Below are 21,324 nucleotides of genomic sequence, written 5' to 3' on the forward strand. Positions count from 1 at the left end.
TTTTACATACATTTATCATTCTTTTAGCCTTTGTACCTATCTTATTAATAAATTTGTAGTTTTCTATGTTTGTGCTTAGAGATATGAATCTTTATGGATGAATAGATTATGTTAGCATGATCATATACCAATTACCAAGTATTAAGTTGGTTTTGTTTATACTGTAAACGCAAGTAAACCGATAACGAATTCTAATGCAATAACACAACTGAATCATACTAACTTAAACATTAAGAATAGTTGGAAATCAGTTGATTTGTATCAGAAGATAGGAATAAATATTTGTACATATCTACAATGTTATATAGACATGAATAATATTCTACATCCAAGCAGACACTCTCACCAATGGAATGCCTTTCCATTCCAACACAAATTCATTCCCATTCTCTCCAATTCCAATTCTATATGGAGTTTCACTTTCCTTTACCAACTCTCTTTGTTCATCCCAGCTTTGTTTACTCATATTTACTCCTTTCAACCCAAGAATGTTGCGGAAATCAGATGTGAATCTGCTTCGTTCTTGCCACTTTCTAAACCAAGATTTTGATGATACAGAAGGTGCAAGAAAAAGGGTTTCCATAGCTATTCTTGCTTCTTTGAGATGACTAGGAAAACCACATTCCATTGACTCGTATAACGCCTTATAATGTGCCAAATTCATGTTAAAAAACGAAGGAAAATCGGAATGGTTTCCCGTTCTTTCACATTCCTCACCGTCTCCAAACGTTATGATCCCTTGGTTTTCGGTTAATATAAATTTTGCTACTTTTAGAAAGTCGTTAACTTGATGTATTTTTCGTGTCTTTCGCATATGTGGAAGGCCAACCATACAGTTAAAGACCATAAATTCACTTCCTTGTTGTCTTTCATACATGTTTTCAATCAATTGTGACATACATGTCTCTTGTACCTTCAAGTTTAAACCGAAACTTCTTGCAAAGTTACAAAGATGCCACCTTTTTTGTTCAAAATGCGAATCGTGATCTTGATCAAGTTTAATGCTTGTAATGATCAAAGATTTATTCATTCTTGCTATGGCTTCTATGACCGGAGGCCATTGATTTCCTTCGCATAAGTCGAAGTCAACTATGTGAATGGAAGCAACATGGTTTGGAATGGATTCAAGAATAGTTGAATTGGCGGTAAAATGAGCAAACCGCCCGTATGGAAAGATCTCATAAAACGCTCTACGTGCCTTACTAAAGTTTTTTAAAGATTCTTGAACAATGTAATCTTTTTCTTGATTTTCATCACATAAGTTAAGTGCTAACTTATCAAGTACGGGTCCAACCGGGCTAGCTTTTTGGCACACGTGCGCCTGAATCACCTTAGCTAGCTCGGTTTGACCTAAACACACGGCTTCTGCGTGAGCCGTGAGTAGGTTTTCCATTTCCGTTTGGGAATCAGTTTCCATGACATCATCCACCATGGATGATGGTGTTATTACATATGGAACATCATATGCGCACGCATCACTTGAATTCATGGACATGTTTGGACTCCATACATAGCTATCATTTGAAATCTCTTCCATCTTTTGAACATCATCATCACCATCATCACATAACCATTTGCATACATCATCAAAATCATTCATGGTGCTTGCAGAATAAACTTCATGGCAATCTTCACTTGTGAAAAAGGTAAGATCTTGACCATCTTGAAGTAAAGGTAAGTCAATATTAAGAAACATAGGTTCTGACTGCATCATGCTTCTAGTTTTTATGATGGCTTAAAGCTATATTATCTTGATATATATGTCTATATGAATACGATGACTATATGGTGCTCCTTTATATATACTCACATTTGGTTGAAAAATATCAACATAAAAGTTGAAGTTGGAGTTAAAAATGCAGACTTTGAAGCAAGTTAACTTCCTAAAGAGACCATATTTGGTTATCCTCTTTTATATAATATTGTTAAATTCTCAATCAAGAATCTTATTCTATATATCTTATTCAAAGGTGAGTTTCTAATCTTTTTACTTCTTTTAAACTAATCATTTTTTCTTGGCATCAACATGAAGGTTGAATGATAATGTGGCTGCATATTGTCTGTCGGTCCCACAAATCCGATTAGAATAATCGTTTGGCCTTTTAGTAAAGAAGTTTCACATGAACAACAATTTGGTTTCCTGCAAACTCTTTAGTAATAATATGGTAAATGCAGTAATTGTTTCAAAGTTGTTTCCAAGTGTTAAGGTGATCCTATATATTTTGGATGCTTGTGTTTTGTATTCACGTTGTTTGCCGTCTTGGAGTTTCAGAAGCTTGGCCTGAAAGTTACAAACACAAAAGGTTGTCATGGCTAATTGTTATGAACCAATAATTTCGGATGATTATCGTCTTGGTGGCATCGAATTAACATTAGTTTAATAAATAAATGTTAAACAAGTAAGAAGTTTCAAACTCTTTTCTTTGATGCTATGAGTGCTAACTGCTAACTAAATATTAAAATGATAAGAACAAGGGACAATGACAAAATTACTTCAAGCTCACGCTAACTTAATATTACCGATAGATTAAGTTTGGTTATGGGTCAAAACCGAACCTAAAACCGATGTTTTCCTTGTTAGCCTTTTATAACTAATGATCGATTCGGTTATAAATGATGCGGTTATTGGGAAAGACAGTTTAGTTATCTTGGTTAGACTGTAAGTTAATAAGTTCATCAACTTTTAGATCATATATAAAATAAAAGTCTGTTAATTTATAAAAATGGACCCGGTGCAAATAATATATTATAGACTTGTACAACTTACAAAAATAATTACAAAGGTTTATTTTTATTTCAATTATATATACACATGTGACCAGACACGAAGGCGAAAAACTCATGTTCAATCTTGTTGTATCATTCTTTTTCAAGGATGAGTATATGATCTTGTTTTAATTAATGATCATCTTTTTGGTAAGTCGAAGATTGAATGATATTGTGGCTGTATCTTGTATGTTAATTTGACCTATTAGGATAAAGATTACACATGTTAATCATATGAACAATTTGGTTTCCTGCAAACTCTTTTGTGGTATATATATATCCTTATCTGTTTGTTATGAAATATCATTGGTATGTTTTATTAATTTGTTTATCACAATATGTTTTTAGATATGGTTGTTGTATATTGTCATTCTTCACTTAGGAGATAATATTTCATATGTTTCTTGGAATATAACTATTTGATTATTTGAATTCTTGTTTATAGTAGAGTGAAAGGGAATCTTATCACACTACCTTACTGAATATTAAAGATGTTGCTTTCATACAAATAGTTGGTCTAAAGTTGTAATTTTTGAAGCTTGAGGACTAAAGCTGTAATATGGAAAAATCATAGAGACCAAAGTTGTTCTTATCACTTTTAAATGAAAATGGTAAAACAAAACCTACATAATTTCCTTTTTTATATCAAGATAGAAGACAAACAGGCAACAAAATACGTGTCATTAGTTTATTTTGGATTGCAAAACCAAGTCTTTTAAAGTTTAAACTACATTGATTGATCTAATGATCTCATAACATAACTATGCATAACTCATTGAACTCGGCTAAGTAGCACAACTTCACGCGCAAGGAAACCAAAAGTAACAAATGCAAAACCAATAAACACGTGTCGATTGTCAAGACACATTTTCTCGTGTTTGATCACTTTGTATTGTTTTCAAATCTTAAGACGTACTAAACACTATACGTATAGAAATTTAGATTATTATTAATTAGTTGCAAAAAAGTATGTTGTTTGTGTACTTGTTGTAAATGTAAATGCTTCCCAGTGCCATTTTTTATATATTGTTTTGGGATTCATGTATTATGCATTGATGTTGTTTGCCATCTTAAACTACTTATGATGAACTAATTATTATTTAATATTTGTTATAGATAATTATAGTCTTGTCTTGGTGGCACCGAATGATTAAACAACATCCAACTATATATATAACCAGAAGTAGCTAAATGAATACAAACAAATACAAGTAAGAAATTGCGAACCCTTTTCTTTGATGCGCTGCAATGTAAACTGGATAAACTAATGGCGTACACGTAATGCAATGGTATTCATTGTGCTATCTTTTGGATTTTAAAAACGTTATGAAGTCGTTTGGATTACATATCGAAAATGTTTTGGTTACAAATAAATATTTTTATTTGTTTTGATATAATTAGTCATGAATTTTTCCACCCTAGAGAAAAAATAGAGAGGTGTAAAAAAAACCCAAACTAATCTGACACACTACAACAAAAAAACCTGGTTATGACCTGACCTGACCCAACCCAACCCACAAGGTTATATACTGGTTCATAGTCTCGTTCTCTCAAACTGATTTGGACCCAACCCGATTTGAAAAACATGCCAAAAAAACAGTTTTATGCCCCCAACCCGGTTTCAACCCGATCCAAACAGGCTTGATCGGGCTGAACATTCTTGCGTCCAAACAGGTTTCCAACCTGATTTGTTCCCAAACCGTTTTTGACCAAGAGTTGACTAACCCGAACCGGTTTGAATTTAAATCAGAGTTGAGTTGTACATGTCTAAAGTCAAGAGTGTGTTTGCCAAGCCCTATAAGATTGATTCAGAAACTTATATAAAATTTAAAGTTGTAAGTAATGCATTTAAAATTCTCAAAGGATACTATTTTTAACAAATTAATCACACAAACTTGTTGTAACTGAAGTACTATATACCAGTCCAGTTTAACTACTCTGAATCTTAATTAATACGGCTTAGTTTTATCACATGCACATGCACATGCACATGCACATGCACATGCACATGCACATGCACATGCACATGCACATGCACATGCACATGCACATGCACATGCACATGCACATGCACATGCACATGCACATATGCACTTTTCAACATCTGTGACTATGAGCTTCTAAAGTTAATAACTTTATAGTCTTAACACGAGATGCTCATAAAGTCTTTTACTTTTTTCTATACTAATAATAATAATATCAACCAAGTATCACACTTAGACAACCCAAGAACCACCTTCAATGGCCACACAACCAGACCCAAGACCCCTAAACCTCAACCTCAACCTCAACGCGCCATTACTATCAACCCGAAGACCCACTGGTTCTCCCACCAGCCCCAACACACGGGCTGCATGGGATCAAACCCGAGTCCCCTTTGCATGGGAGCTATCTGCTGGTACACCGAAAGTCTCCCGAATTAAACTCCATGATGTGTTAAATAATAATAATATTATTAATAATAATCATAATAATCGAATCCCACCGCCACCAGGGAGAAAGGTGGTGGAACATGATCAGTATGACGGTGATGACGATTTTTAAGACGCGATGGACACGTTTTCGTTGTCTGCAGCTATCGATATGGTGGAGTCAGCCGAGATGGCGAAGCTGCATGGGAATATGTTGGATGGGATGGAACTGGATTCCGGAGGGAACCAGTCTCCGAGTTTTATTATACAACGGTTTCTGTCGGATGCGAAAGCGCTTGCGGTCTCGTCAGGGCTTCCGATTCCGAAGAATGTTGGTGACCAGAGAGAGAAGTGTAAGGTGGAAATGATTAGCGGGTCACCGAAAGGGTGTGGGTTGGGGTTGGATGGTTTGTTTCGGCGGCGTAGGGGGGAGAAGCGGAAACATAAGCCGCCGTGTGGGGTTAAGAGTCCGGTCCGGGTGACGTCGGCGAGTGTTAAGTCACAGTGGGGATGGAAACCGAAAGGTAAGTAGGATTAGAGATGATTATATTTACGTTATATTTAAGTGATGTTTTTATGTAAAGAGTGGTTTGTATGTACAAAGATTTGGATTTTGAGGACGTGTTGTTCTAACTAGTGTTGTTAACAATTAAGTTTAGTCGAATCCAGCCGAGCCCGAGCTTGAGTCTGAGCACTTATCAAGCTCAAGTAGGCTCATGAGTCACGGGTATGTTATTCACAGCTTCTATTTAATACTGTATATAGTTATTATATTATTATATACAAATTACAGCTATAAACACTAATAATAATGAGCCAAGCTCAGACATTCGTAAGTTAAAGAGCCAAGCTCGAGTCTTGATGAGCTCAAGCTCGGCTCATTTGCACCGCTAACAATACTTTCGAACACCTTAATAGATTCTATGACAACCAAGTAATACTGAAAGTAACTGCTATAACCTGTCCAACCAGAAGCATGAATCACAGAATGTGTACAAGTATTCAAGCAAGCACAAACATGCTCAATAATCTCCAAAAACTGTTGCTAGCCCGCATAGCGTTTGACCCGATGATCTTTACATCTGTCTATCGAAAGAAGCGCGAGAGAATAATGATAGCGATAACAAATAAAGAAAACTAGATGTTTTTATAATTTAGATACTTCCCCTTCTTGATTCTGTAGGAACCGAATTCGTGAATTGAGTAAATAAACAGAAAATTAACAAATAGTTTTATTACTTATACAATACAAAAAAAAATGTAAACGGTTTGGCTGAGGATCGTGTTGAACACGGGGCCCTTAAAACAATATTTCGAGTCTCCCAAGAGAACTCGTTGCTTCCCAGGGTACAACAGCCGGAGCAGTAGTACTGCCGGAGTTAACCGTAAACCTGATAAAGGTTCAAATAAAAGAAACCAGAAATGTAGAAGAAGAAGAAGAAGTTGGAAAAACCTTGCAACAATGCTTGTGTTGTGTGTAAGGTTTGGTGTGTGTTGCAGCTTAGTTTACCTCTCTATTTATAGAGGAAAAACAAGGCACAAGTTTTTCATCCCACCAATATGGGATACACCACTATAGTATTTTCTTTCAAATACACACAATCACACATCGATATCTCATTCATCAATGTCTATTAGTGTGCATTTGTTGTGTCATAACAACCTACTAATGCACACGTAACAAATTTTCCAACAGATTCACCTTTGAAGAACTCAAATATGAAGATTCATCTTGAACATTGCTAGTAAGATTCGAGTTCTTTGCTCTTAAATTATCCAATTTCTCAACAAGCCCCTGAACGCGGCGCACCTGAAAATAATAATAATAATAATAATAATAATAATAACAAAATAAATAAATAAATAAATAAGATGTAAATCAATAGCAAATTACGGGTGCAAACGAGCTGAGTTGCTTGCGAGCTATTCGAGCTTGGATGATAAAAAGCTCGAAATGAGCCAAACTTTTTTAAGCTCAAACCGAACCCGAGTCTCAAATAAAGCTAGTTTAGTTACCGAGCCTAAGCTCGAGCCATGTATGGGAAGCTCGTTTAGGCTCGTCGAGCCTTAACGAGCCTTGTGTATTTTTAAGTCTTACCTCCTTTGGACGTTTATGTCTTAATTTCACACTGCAAAACCAAGCTCAAGCTGATATTAGACTCGTTTAAGGTTTTTCTCAAAATATATTAAAGTAATTTAAAACGTTTATAAACTAATTAATAAATAATAAACGAGCCGAGCTCGAGATTGAAAAAACAATTCGCAAGCCAATCTTGAGCTTTAGAAAAATAGCTCGAAACGAGCCGAGCTTGAGCTCACATAAGTCATAATGAGCCAAGCTTGATTGTGGTTGAGCTTGGGCTCGAGTCGGCTCGTTTACACGCCTAAATTAGCAAAATAAGAAACTGACCTCCAATTTTCTCTGCATTCTCCCATCTCCTTCAGCATCAATCCCATCCAATTTCAGCAGCTGCCTCATCAGCATCTCGGTTAAATAAATAAAATCTTTATCTTCAATTTTAGTCCCACAACAAACCGCAGTCTCTAAAATAACCACCTAAACAAACAAACATACGAAAGTTACCGTTTTGACCCGTCAAATAGTCAACACACAAAGGTAATAAGGTACCTGTTCTGCAAACTGATGGTTTTCCTCTCTTACTCGATTAACAGCCTCGAGCCCTCTTGATATCTCCTCAATGTTTTCCTTAACTTCTTCAACTTTTTCAAGATCTTCATTTTTGGTCGGCTTGTTTTCAATTAATACCACTTTTGCATTGTCTTTGACACCAGCCGTCTGCAGACTTTCGTGGTCATCGCTTTCTTTTCCTCTGAACAGCACGGTCTGCGCCTTGGGATCTACACCAGTTGCTTTTGCAATCTCCCGCTTCAAATCACCTTCATTGACATAAAAGATATTTGATAAACTTAAGCCTTTAAGGAATTAGCCATCATAGTAACCATTATGCAGAATTGATAGTTAAGGGTACATGGGCACATATATGATAAATCAGTAGCTTTGATCATCTAAACTAGAAATGGACACATATATGCGGTTATGTTTTATCTCTAACGGTCCACATGGACACATTATATGATATATCATGTATGTCGGTCCAAATATGTGAAAGAACCAAAGAACAAACAAATTACAATTTGTATTTGATTTTAAAAGCAAGCATTTTGAAACTTTAATCTAGGGTGATTTTTTATAACAATGAAAAATACACCTACATACTCCCTTGTTAGTTGCACAAGTGATTTGAAATAATGAAACAAAAGTCACAATAGTTGTCATTTAAGCATAGTATATAACAGGCCAAATAAGATGTTGTTGAACTAGGGGTGAGCAATAACCGAACCATTAACCGAAACAAAATCGAAAACCGAAAACCAATTGGTTAAGAAAATAGATTAACAGATGACTTTGGTTTCGGTTTAGGCGAATAACCGAACTTAACTGTACAGTTGAAGTATTATATTACATTGTGAAGTTAACAGTTCAATTTACAAACAATAACATGACCAAATATACTAAACTAATAATCTAGTGAGTGAGTGAATAAACCTAATTATGGCAAAATGAAGAATTAAAGACCCTAACACAACTGTTGCAGCCTAATAACACAGTTCATAATTCGCAGTTAAATGTGAGTAGTGTAAACAATTGCAAATTGAAGAATTAGCAATCGTACCGAAAGTGGATTGAGGAGAGGTAAAGACGTCGAAATTGTTGCCACCAAAAGACACTTTGATCTTCATCATGTTACCAGCACCGTTATCTTCCATCATCCAAAAAGCAGCATACTTGCGTCTAGGCTGTTCACGAACCGAACGCGGAGATGCTCATATTTGGTTTGGTTTGAAAGCGAGCCGAACCGAGCGGATTGAATCTAAAGAAACGAGCGATATCTTTATGTTTGAACTTAGTTCGGTTTGAAACCGAGCGGCTTGGTTTGGCTTGATTTCGTACAAAGTTTCCAATTTTAAATTTCTAAAACTTCAAAATATCATTGATTCAAGTTAAGACTTTCAATTTTAAATTGTCTAAAATTCCACCTTTAAAATGTATAAAACTCAAAGTTAACAACAAAACATATATAAAACGAGCGGCTATTATTTAAATTTGAACTTTGAATTCAACATAAAAGATAGAAATTTTAAAAACTTTAAAAAAATAATATACTTTTATATATATTCATAAACTTTATATATAAAATTAATAAATAAAAAATAATTCGAGAAAAACGAACCGAACCAAACCGAGCGAGGTTTTGCTTGTGCTTGGATTGTTTTTAAACCGAACCAAGCCGAACGACTCACTTCCAAACCGAGCCGAAATCGAACAAGCATTTTTCGAGTAATTATCAAGCAGCGAGCGACGAACATTTTGGACAGCCCTACTTGCGTCTAAAAGGACTCGTTGATCCCGGCTAATCGGCTATTGTCAAGTTGCACCCGGCATGAGTCAAACTTAGCGAATACTCGGTTAAGACAATATATTCTTCCCGGACTGAGACAAACATAACTCAGAAATTTAAAAAGCTCGGTGACCATCGTAGTTTTGTAAAAAATATATACTTATTGCAAATTCTTTTTCTTTCTTTTTAAATATTGTATTTGTAATTTGATTATTTTTAGTGAACACACATTGAAATCCATTCATTATTTTCATATATTTTTCTAGTTTATTCAATTTTATAACGTTTTTATAAAATTCCAATAATACAAACATAGTTGATTCAAAATGTGTTATTTTTCATTATTTTTTTGTTTATATGGCTAAGCGTGTTTATGAATAGCAACTTTGATAGATATAGTTATGCACTTCGACTTTCAACTACCAAGAGAAAAAGTATGTTACCGTGTGAAGAAACACTAAGTGAACCCCGGACAGATTATAGATAATTAATGAATTTTTTTGTAACTATTGCAAGCTGAGAGGAAGAGACTATTAATTACAAAAAAACACTAAGTGAATTTTTTTGTAACTAAGTGAACCCGTGTCATTAATTACCTGTGGTTCTTTTAGAAATAATTAATGAATTTTTTTGTAACTATTGTTTTTTATATCACAAATTCCACTTTTTTATAATACAAATTGTTGTTTCACATGTAAAACAAGCTTGTTTACATAGATGGATTAATAAAAAGTCTTTGTAAGTATCCGTCTTTTTACATGTCAAACTTTTTATAATACACAATGTTTTTTTACATATGAAACCAGTTTTAATTACCTAGAAATGGATAACAAGTACCAATGTAGTCATCTAGCTTGCTTGTTTACTTGTACCAGGAAAATATCCCGGACGAATGTCCCTTCCATACGGAAAACAAGACTGATATGGCTGCCCCAAATCCCAATCCATAGAATACGATTTGCCAATCAATTTTATTATCAGATTCTTGGGAATTCGATGCGTAGTTTGGAATGGTCACATTTGGACTAGTGCAAGCTCTGCTCAAAGGGAACCCGCACAACCATTTGTTGCCTAAATAGGAAAAATTGTCAAAAGTCTGAAATTGGTCGCCTGTTGGGATTCTTCCTTTCAATCGATTGTAAGACAAATTAAAAGTCGACAGAAATGGAAGGTGTGCAAGTGCACGTGGGATCTCTCCCGTTAATTTGTTTGAAGACATGTCTAACGATTCCAGCTCATTCAAATCTCCCAGAGATGGCGGGATAGAGCCTGTGAGCGCATTATGAGATACATTCAGAACATACAGTTCTTTGAGTCGCCCAATTGTGCGTGGTATTTCCCCTGAAAATTGATTATTTGAGACATCAATGGATGTGAAAATTGTCAAGATTTTAACCAACTCCAACTCAAGTCCTTTGGCTGTGACGGTAACAGTGTCTTGATAGTTGTAATCACTAAGTTGTAATACACTGAAGCTCAGGTGCTTCATTCTTGGTGGATCTTCAATATCATGATTCATCATAGCACCCCACTGCCAGAACCAGTTTTCAGGGATTTCACCGATTAAATAGTTGGAAGCTATGTCTACAATCTGAAGCTTTGGCCAATAATTACGTTGGGTTTGACCACAAATCACTGATCCGTGTAACAAGTTGGATCGCAAAACAAGAACACGCAAGTTGGTGAGTTTACTCAAATAACATGGATATGTGTCGTTTATCTTGTTTTTTCCTAGGTTTAACACTTCCAACATTGTGCAATTGACTAAAGATTCGGGAATCTTTCCTTCTAGATGATTTTCATGCAGATCTAGAGTGTTCAACCCGCAACTGCTAGGAAATGTCCCCTCGATTCGTCCACTGAGACTATTGTTTGCCAAGTTTAGTACACCAAGACTGCTACCTAATTCGATCAAACAATTCGGTATGCTACCGTTTAACTGATTGTTTGACATATCAAGAACCTTTAGGTAGGTAGCGTTGCATATGCTTTGCGGGATCACACCAGTGAGCGCATTGTTAGAAACCAAAAAGAAATATGCATACTTGAGATCTCTCCAAACGCTTTCTTGGAGTGATGAAGTAAAAAGGTTGTTTGAATAGTTGATGAATGTGGCGGCTTGTGGCAGAACTGGAATCACCCCACTGAGAAGATTGGAATGCAAGTCAAGTACGTAAATATCCGGAAAACTATGAGGCTCTTCAAGGCCGGTTAACCGGTTATGAGAAATATTCATATATGAAATATACCCATACCAATTCCCAATTTCCCATATCCATGATGGTACTTTTCCTTCAATTTTATTGTTGGAAAGGTCAAGAGAGGTCAAGAACGGTTGGTTTCTTAGATTAGGAAACTTTAAAAGATTGCAAGAAGCCAACTTCAAGGTTGAAAATTTTGGAAGATGATTCACGAGAGTGATGTTATCGTCCATTATGACCGACAAGTTATTAAACGAAAGATCAAGAGTCGTTAGATTGCTCAAATGATCTTGAAAGTCTACGCTTCTTATCGTCTCACTGAGCTTATTTGATGGTAATAACAAGATGCTAAGCTTTCCAAGTTCAAAGATAGATCTTGGAATCTCTCCTTCTAATTTGTTATTCCCCAAATCAAGTGTATCCAACGAAGATAACAATGGATTAGTAAAATTAGCAAGTAAACCATCGAATTTATTATTTGAAAGCCATATTTGTTGCAGGTTTTGCAAAGAGAATAAAGATGAAGGCATACTTCCATTAAAACCATTGAATCTTAAATCAACCAAGACAAGATTTTCAAGATCTTGAAAGTGAGCAGAAGGAATCATACCCGATAAACTGTTACGTGACAAATCAACATAAGTAAGATTCTTGCACATTTGAAATGATGGTATTTGCCCAATAAAGTTGTTTGATGATAAATCTATGTACTCCAGTTGGGTGAGATTTTGTATAGATTCCGGTATTTGTCCACCAAAATTACTGTTGTAGAGATCAATTCTTAATAAGTTCTTTAGATTTCCTATGGATTCCGGTATCCCGCCCGAAAATTTTGTTTCGTAGACTACTAAACTTTGAAGTGATCCATTGATAGGAAAATCAGGTAAAGAACCATAAAGGTTCTCGTTAAGAGCTAAATCAAGAATCCGTAACTTCTGCAACTGAAGGACCTTACTGGGAAATGTTCCTTGCAAGTTACAAGAACCGAGCTTCAACACTGTCAGATTCTTGAAATTTGCAAAGAACTCAGGAACCGGTGCACTTAGGTTGTTTAGAGCTAGATGAATTACAGAAAGTGACGGTAATTTCTGAAGGGAATCATCTAAAGGACTTGAAAGTTGACAATTTGACAAGCTTAAAACCTCCAAATTAGGTAAAGATGAAGATAAACACTGACCCCAATCTGATTTTTGTGATGATATATTCACATTATCAAGATAAAGACTTGTTAACTTTGTGAAGTTTTGAACAAGTGTGGCAATATTCGGGGTTTCAAGTCTTAGCGAACGAGTTCCGAATGAGAATAATGAAGAAAGATCAAGAGTCTCTAGCCTAGTCAGCTGCGATAACTCTTCAGGAATCTGACCCAAAAAAAATGAATTCGACAAGTTTAAATACTTTAAACTTGCAAAACTGCCAAATCTTGAAGGAATGTGTGAGAAATTGAAGTTATTTGCAGCAAGATTGAGGCTTTCAAGATTCTTTAGATTAAAAAGAACACTCGAATCATCAATTCCAACGAAAATTGTTTCGTTGCTTAAATCTAGACCAATAACTTGACCGGTTTCACTGCAACTGACACCAGCCCACTTGCAACAATCCGTGGCATTTGGGTTCCACGAAACCAGTTTTGTTGAAGATGAAGAACTGAAGTTGAGATTGTTCTTCAAGTGAATCAATATCAATTGCTGGTCGTTTTGACATTGACCCGAAACATTTAACAAGATTAGGCAAAAGGATATGCAGAAAATGTGAAAACAAAGGTGGATTTTCATGGAAAACTAGTATTTAGGACACCCTTATTTTAGTTATAAACCAAACAAGAAATGAAATAAAAACTTATGGGATTGAACATATATAGAGAGTGAAGACAGAAGTTTAAAAATTAGTATCCTTATTTTTTATGGACATTAGTTCTTCATTGACTACATTGAAATTGACATATTCTATGGTTTCGTAAAATGATGAACTAAACAGTTGGTTTAGCGGGACAGACCAGCGTCCCTTACTATACGCGAGATGAAGACTATTTTCTTCCTTAATAACAAGGCGTTATATTCCGTCAATTACACTATCGTAGTATTCTATACAGTTTGCGTTTGTGGAAAACGTCTCTGTCACACAGGCATTGACGATTGACCCAAACTTGGGGTAACCTTTCTTTGGGATCGAACTTCCTATTCACATCGAATTTGACTTCAAAGAGGTCATCATATATGTACCTAAGTTGATGTTTTTTTAGCAAAGTTTCAAAGTTTTCATCTTAATATTTCATGTCCCCATTGTTACTGTCTAGTACATACAGCTTAAATATTCCAGATAAAAGTGTTTTATATAGATCCTTTTAGTTGGTGCAACATTTTTTTCTTCCTAAAAACTAATGAACAAATTCCAACTTGTTTTAATGAACAACATTTTTATCTATTATATGAAGAAAATACAATATTATAAATGTAACGTAGTAATCTTGAATAATATAAACAATTGACTTTGACGTTTACTTTGAAGTCCTTGGCTTTTAGCATACAACGAAACTAACTGCTTCTCCAAACTGTTTAGTCTACGTATTTATATAATAATAATAATTATAATAATAATTATTATTATTATTATTGTTATTGTTTTCTAATGGTTGAATGGTTTGTTTGTTTGTGATCTATCAATGATTACGGCAACTTTTATCTATGTTATTTGTATTCTACACTTAAATGTGATAATTTGATTTGTATTTATCTTTGTGATTATTGTTTGAATATGTTAGTTGACACAAATGTTAACTCCAACATAGTTAGCGTAATTAGGGAAAACACAAGTTGTACGAGTTTACATATATAGGGGGGTGTTTGGTATTTCTTATGAAAATTCCTAATAAATGTTTAATAAGTTAACAAGTTACAACATTTTAACTTATTAACTTTTTCCTTCAATATAAAAAACAATCCCAAACATCTTATTACTTTTCAAAAAGTTAATAAATTAAAAGTTGGGGAAAATAAGCAATCTCAAACACCCCCAAAATCCTTCCCTTAAATTAGTTAAATCAGTTAGTATAGTTAAATCATCCGTATCTAAATTAGAAGTGATTGCACGCTTCTCATATTGAGAACCATTTCAACTCTCTGTGGTTCTTTGTTTGTTTCATGCTTCTTAATTTCTTCGCAAGTTAGTTTATCTTAGTTTAATTCAACAAGCCTTAATCAAATCTTTGAACTTTAATTTCAATAATCAAATAAATTATATAATACTAACCTCATGCTCTACGTAGATCATGCATTACTTACCATAGCTATAGCTATCTAGGTTATTTAGCTTTTTTGAATGGCATAATGATGGTCAAGACCTCCCCAAACCATCCCTTAGGTACCCCCGGTGTTTAAAGGCTTTAATGTTATTTGCAATAGGAGTTGTGTCATGCAGTCAAAAGCGCAAAAGTGTGTTGCTTTGTCTGCTATCAAGATAGAGCATATGGTAGTAACATAAGCATGCAAATTATTATTGTGGTTGAGCTATGTAGTTCTTGTGATAATGAAAGTGTCATTCACTTTGCTAAGTATGCATCATTATGCATAATTAGAGAACAAAACATATTGATATGATGTATCATAGGATTAGAGATGCTATTAAAGACAAGTTATTTGAACTTGATAATGTTCATACTAATGAAAATTGTTCCACTATGTTAACTAAAACTTTGTCAAGGGAGAAACGGGAGATATGTTGCTCGCTCACCGGGGCGGTGAGTTCTTTCTCATAGACAAAAAAAGGAGATTTGTTGGGTTATTTTTTGCCCATGATGGGTTTATTACTATCATTTTTATTTAATAATTAAAAAATAAAAAATTATATGTTTTTGATTCTTCACCGTATACACACAAAACCATATATTTGATTTTTGGTTTTAGGCCCCATGACCAAAATTAATTCTCATGGGCTCCAAGTCTCAAGAGGAAATTAAAGGGTTGTGATGCACTCATGCGCATATATAAACTCAACGCACACAAGGAATGTTGGGGAATCCTCTTTGCCCGATAAATACATAGAGACGAACGAAGAGGAGGTCTTTTAGTGCTCCAAGTTTTTGTTTTGTGAAGATAAGAGACGTTTGGAAGATCAAATTTATTTATTCTCTCGTTTGATGACACCTCTCATAGCGTTCATTCAGGTCGGGGAAAAAGTTTCGTCAAAAGAAAATAAATTCCGCATTATTTGTTTACTTTTGTGACTAGGTTTTCATTTTCCCCAACATATGGTAAACTGAAATTTAGCTGATCGAAAGATTAATGTTTTTTAAAAAAATTAACAGATGGGTTATAGCATATTTTGCAATTGTTAATTCCAACATAGTTGTGAAGTTTGTATAATTTATTGATAACAGATTATAGAAAGTGTTAGCACACATAGTTAGTTAGGCTCCTATAATAGGAGGCCACTCTTGGTATTCATTATCATTTATCATAATAAAGCTTCTTACACATAGTTTACATACACACACACCTGAGTTATTTTACAAAGCAAGTGCTTTTTACACCATGGATAACCTTAACTCACAAAATAGACTTACGGCACCATCTTCATTGTACAAATCTTAACACACAATATGTATAATCATCTTGATCTGTTTGTATGTCTACTTTTACGAGACGGATATCCCTTCCACACAAAAAACAAGACTGACGTAACTACCCCAAATCCCAATCCATAGAATACGGATTGCCACTCAATTATATTATCAGATTCTTGGGAATTCAGTGCATAGTTTGGTACGGTTACAATTGAAGGAGCGCAACCTTCACTCACAGGAAACCCACACAATTCATTGTTTCCAAAGTAGGAGTCGTTATCAAAAGTCTGAAGTTGGTTACCTGTTGGGATTCTTCCTTTCAACTGATTGTATGACAAATTAAAGGTAGAAAGAAATGGAAGGCGTGCAAGTTCATGTGGGATCTCTCCGGTTAATTTGTTTGAAGACATGTCTAATGATTCCAGCTCACTCAAGTTTCCCAAAGATGGCGGGATAGAGCCTGTGAATGCATTATGAGATACATTTAGAACATATAGTGCTTTGAGTCGCCCAACTGTGCGTGGTATTTCTCCTGAAAATTTATTATTTGAGATATCAATGGACGTGAATATTGCCAAGATCTTGACCAACTCCAACTCGAGACCTTTGGCTGTCACTGTAACTGTATCTTGATATTTGTAATCACTAAGTTGTAATACACTGAAGCTGATGTGCTTCTTTCTTGGTGGATCTTCAATATCATGAATATTCATCATAGCTCCCCACTGCCAAAACCAGTTTTCAGGGATTTCACCGATTAAATAGTTGGAAGCTATGTCAACAATCTGAAGCTTTGACCAATTATCATGCTGGGATTGATCACAAACTACTGATCCATGTAGCCTGTTGGATCGCAACACAAGAACACGCAAGTTGGCGTTTTTACCCAAAAAACATGGATACGTATCGCTTATGTTGTTTTTTCCTAGGTTTAACACTTCTAACATCGTGCAATTGACTATAGATTCGGGAATCTTCCCTTCTAGATGATTATCATGCAGATCTAGTGTGTTCAACCCGCAGATGCTAGGAACCAGTCTCCGAGTTTTATTATACAACGGTTTCTGTCGGATGCGAAAGCGCTTGCGGTCTCGTCGGGGCTTCCGATTCCGAAGAATGTTGGTGACCAGAGAGAGAAGTGTAAGGTGGAAATGATTAGCGGGTCACCGAAAGGGTGTGGGTTGGGGTTGGATGGTTTGTTTCGGCGGCGTAGGGGGGAGAAGCGGAAACATAAGCCGCCGTGTGGGGTTAAGAGTCCGGTCCGGGTGACGTCGGCGAGTGTTAAGTCACAGTGGGGATGGAAACCGAAAGGTAAGTAGGATTAGAGATGATTATATTTACGTTATATTTAAGTGATGTTTTTATGTAAAGAGTGGTTTGTATGTACAAAGATTTGGATTTTGAGGACGTGTTGTTCTAACTAGTGTTGTTAACAATTAAGTTTAGTCGAATCCAGCCGAGCCCGAGCTTGAGTCTGAGCACTTATCAAGCTCAAGTAGGCTCATGAGTCACGGGTATGTTATTCACAGCTTCTATTTAATACTGTATATAGTTATTATATTATTATATACAAATTACAGCTATAAACACTAATAATAATGAGCCAAGCTCAGACATTCGTAAGTTAAAGAGCCAAGCTCGAGTCTTGATGAGCTCAAGCTCGGCTCATTTGCACCGCTAACAATACTTTCGAACACCTTAATAGATTCTATGACAACCAAGTAATACTGAAAGTAACTGCTATAACCTGTCCAACCAGAAGCATGAATCACAGAATGTGTACAAGTATTCAAGCAAGCACAAACATGCTCAATAATCTCCAAAAACTGTTGCTAGCCCGCATAGCGTTTGACCCGATGATCTTTACATCTGTCTATCGAAAGAAGCGCGAGAGAATAATGATAGCGATAACAAATAAAGAAAACTAGATGTTTTTATAATTTAGATACTTCCCCTTCTTGATTCTGTAGGAACCGAATTCGTGAATTGAGTAAATAAACAGAAAATTAACAAATAGTTTTATTACTTATACAATACAAAAAAAAATGTAAACGGTTTGGCTGAGGATCGTGTTGAACACGGGGCCCTTAAAACAATATTTCGAGTCTCCCAAGAGAACTCGTTGCTTCCCAGGGTACAACAGCCGGAGCAGTAGTACTGCCGGAGTTAACCGTAAACCTGATAAAGGTTCAAATAAAAGAAACCAGAAATGTAGAAGAAGAAGAAGAAGTTGGAAAAACCTTGCAACAATGCTTGTGTTGTGTGTAAGGTTTGGTGTGTGTTGCAGCTTAGTTTACCTCTCTATTTATAGAGGAAAAACAAGGCACAAGTTTTTCATCCCACCAATATGGGATACACCACTATAGTATTTTCTTTCAAATACACACAATCACACATCGATATCTCATTCATCAATGTCTATTAGTGTGCATTTGTTGTGTCATAACAACCTACTAATGCACACGTAACAAATTTTCCAACAGATTCACCTTTGAAGAACTCAAATATGAAGATTCATCTTGAACATTGCTAGTAAGATTCGAGTTCTTTGCTCTTAAATTATCCAATTTCTCAACAAGCCCCTGAACGCGGCGCACCTGAAAATAATAATAATAATAATAATAATAACAAAATAAATAAATAAATAAATAAGATGTAAATCAATAGCAAATTACGGGTGCAAACGAGCTGAGTTGCTTGCGAGCTATTCGAGCTTGGATGATAAAAAGCTCGAAATGAGCCAAACTTTTTTAAGCTCAAACCGAACCCGAGTCTCAAATAAAGCTAGTTTAGTTACCGAGACTAAGCTCGAGCCATGTATGGGAAGCTCGTTTAGGCTCGTCGAGCCTTAACGAGCCTTGTGTATTTTTAAGTCTTACCTCCTTTGGACGTTTATGTCTTAATTTCACACTGCAAAACCAAGCTCAAGCTGATATTAGACTCGTTTAAGGTTTTTCTCAAAATATATTAAAGTAATTTAAAACGTTTATAAACTAATTAATAAATAATAAACGAGCCGAGCTCGAGATTGAAAAAACAACTCGCAAGCCAATCTTGAGCTTTAGAAAAATAGCTCGAAACGAGCCGAGCTTGAGCTCACATAAGTCATAATGAGCCAAGCTTGATTGTGGTTGAGCTTGGGCTCGAGTCGGCTCGTTTACACGCCTAAATTAGCAAAATAAGAAACTGACCTCCAATTTTCTCTGCATTCTCCCATCTCCTTCAGCATCAATCCCATCCAATTTCAGCAGCTGCCTCATCAGCATCTCGGTTAAATAAATAAAATCTTTATCTTCAATTTTAGTCCCACAACAAACCGCAGTCTCTAAAATAACCACCTAAACAAACAAACATACGAAAGTTACCGTTTTGACCCGTCAAATAGTCAACACACAAAGGTAATAAGGTACCTGTTCTGCAAACTGATGGTTTTCCTCTCTTACTCGATTAACAGCCTCGAGCCCTCTTGATATCTCCTCAATGTTTTCCTTAACTTCTTCAACTTTTTCAAGATCTTCATTTTTGGTCGGCTTGTTTTCAATTAATACCACTTTTGCATTGTCTTTGACACCAGCCGTCTGCAGACTTTCGTGGTCATCGCTTTCTTTTCCTCTGAACAGCACGGTCTGCGCCTTGGGATCTACACCAGTTGCTTTTGCAATCTCCCGCTTCAAATCACCTTCATTGACATAAAAGATATTTGATAAACTTAAGCCTTTAAGGAATTAGCCATCATAGTAACCATTATGCAGAATTGATAGTTAAGGGTACATGGGCACATATATGATAAATCAGTAGCTTTGATCATCTAAACTAGAAATGGACACATATATGCGGTTATGTTTTATCTCTAACGGTCCACATGGACACATTATATGATATATCATGTATGTCGGTCCAAATATGTGAAAGAACCAAAGAACAAACAAATTACAATTTGTATTTGATTTTAAAAGCAAGCATTTTGAAACTTTAATCTAGGGTGATTTTTTATAACAATGAAAAATACACCTACATACTCCCTTGTTAGTTGCACAAGTGATTTGAAATAATGAAACAAAAGTCACAATAGTTGTCATTTAAGCATAGTATATAACAGGCCAAATAAGATGTTGTTGAACTAGGGGTGAGCAATAACCGAACCATTAACCGAAACAAAATCGAAAACCGAAAACCAATTGGTTAAGAAAATAGATTAACAGATGACTTTGGTTTCGGTTTAGGCGAATAACCGAACTTAACTGTACAGTTGAAGTATTATATTACATTGTGAAGTTAACAGTTCAATTTACAAACAATAACATGACCAAATATACTAAACTAATAATCTAGTGAGTGAGTGAATAAACCTAATTATGGCAAAATGAAGAATTAAAGACCCTAACACAACTGTTGCAGCCTAATAACACAGTTCATAATTCGCAGTTAAATGTGAGTAGTGTAAACAATTGCAAATTGAAGAATTAGCAATCGTACCGAAAGTGGATTGAGGAGAGGTAAAGACGTCGAAATTGTTGCCACCAAAAGACACTTTGATCTTCATCATGTTACCAGCACCGTTATCTTCCATCATCCAAAAAGCAGCATACTTGCGTCTAGGCTGTTCACGAACCGAACGCGGAGATGCTCATATTTGGTTTGGTTTGAAAGCGAGCCGAACCGAGCGGATTGAATCTAAAGAAACGAGCGATATCTTTATGTTTGAACTTAGTTCGGTTTGAAACCGAGCGGCTTGGTTTGGCTTGATTTCGTACAAAGTTTCCAATTTTAAATTTCTAAAACTTCAAAATATCATTGATTCAAGTTAAGACTTTCAATTTTAAATTGTCTAAAATTCCACCTTTAAAATGTATAAAACTCAAAGTTAACAACAAAACATATATAAAACGAGCGGCTATTATTTAAATTTGAACTTTGAATTCAACATAAAAGATAGAAATTTTAAAAACTTTAAAAAAATAATA

At 35.3% G+C, this 21,324-nt stretch overlaps 5 protein-coding genes across 5 annotated transcripts; all 5 read right to left on the reverse strand.

Annotated features, from left to right (window-relative positions):
• Positions 1–242: 242 nt before the first annotated feature.
• On the reverse strand, positions 243–1,714 carry LOC143616934 (protein NODULATION SIGNALING PATHWAY 2-like). The gene has a single exon (XM_077089629.1). It carries the CDS (start codon positions 1,712–1,714, stop codon positions 323–325), a length of 1,392 nt encoding a protein of 463 aa, XP_076945744.1. The 3' UTR covers positions 243–322.
• Positions 1,715–6,324: 4,610 nt separating this feature from the next.
• Positions 6,325–8,975, reverse strand: LOC143616935 (BAG family molecular chaperone regulator 4-like). The gene is made up of 5 exons (XM_077089630.1): positions 8,873–8,975; positions 7,807–8,075; positions 7,588–7,734; positions 6,880–6,987; positions 6,325–6,354 (listed from the first exon to the last, which is right to left on the reverse strand). Exons 1-5 carry the CDS (start codon positions 8,967–8,969, stop codon positions 6,325–6,327), a joined length of 651 nt encoding a protein of 216 aa, XP_076945745.1. The 5' UTR covers positions 8,970–8,975.
• A 1,428-nt stretch (positions 8,976–10,403) lies between these two features.
• LOC143616927 (receptor-like protein 7) lies at positions 10,404–13,613 on the reverse strand. The gene has a single exon (XM_077089623.1). It carries the CDS (start codon positions 13,572–13,574, stop codon positions 10,461–10,463), a length of 3,114 nt encoding a protein of 1,037 aa, XP_076945738.1. The 5' UTR covers positions 13,575–13,613; the 3' UTR covers positions 10,404–10,460.
• A 2,791-nt stretch (positions 13,614–16,404) lies between these two features.
• LOC143616936 (receptor-like protein 33) lies at positions 16,405–17,307 on the reverse strand. Its single transcript, XM_077089631.1, has one exon. The coding sequence runs from the start codon at positions 17,305–17,307 to the stop codon at positions 16,405–16,407; it is 903 nt and encodes a 300-aa protein (XP_076945746.1).
• A 987-nt stretch (positions 17,308–18,294) lies between these two features.
• Positions 18,295–20,939, reverse strand: LOC143616937 (BAG family molecular chaperone regulator 4-like). Its single transcript, XM_077089633.1, has 5 exons — positions 20,837–20,939; positions 19,771–20,039; positions 19,552–19,698; positions 18,850–18,957; positions 18,295–18,324 (listed from the first exon to the last, which is right to left on the reverse strand). Exons 1-5 carry the CDS (start codon positions 20,931–20,933, stop codon positions 18,295–18,297), a joined length of 651 nt encoding a protein of 216 aa, XP_076945748.1. The 5' UTR covers positions 20,934–20,939.
• Positions 20,940–21,324: the final 385 nt, after the last annotated feature.

Source organism: Bidens hawaiensis, unplaced genomic scaffold (assembly GCF_021521415.1).
Source record: "Bidens hawaiensis isolate Kalapana, Puna unplaced genomic scaffold, B.hawaiensis_p1.1 tig00050649_1, whole genome shotgun sequence".
In the NCBI taxonomy this organism is placed as follows: Eukaryota; Viridiplantae; Streptophyta; class Magnoliopsida; order Asterales; family Asteraceae; genus Bidens; species Bidens hawaiensis.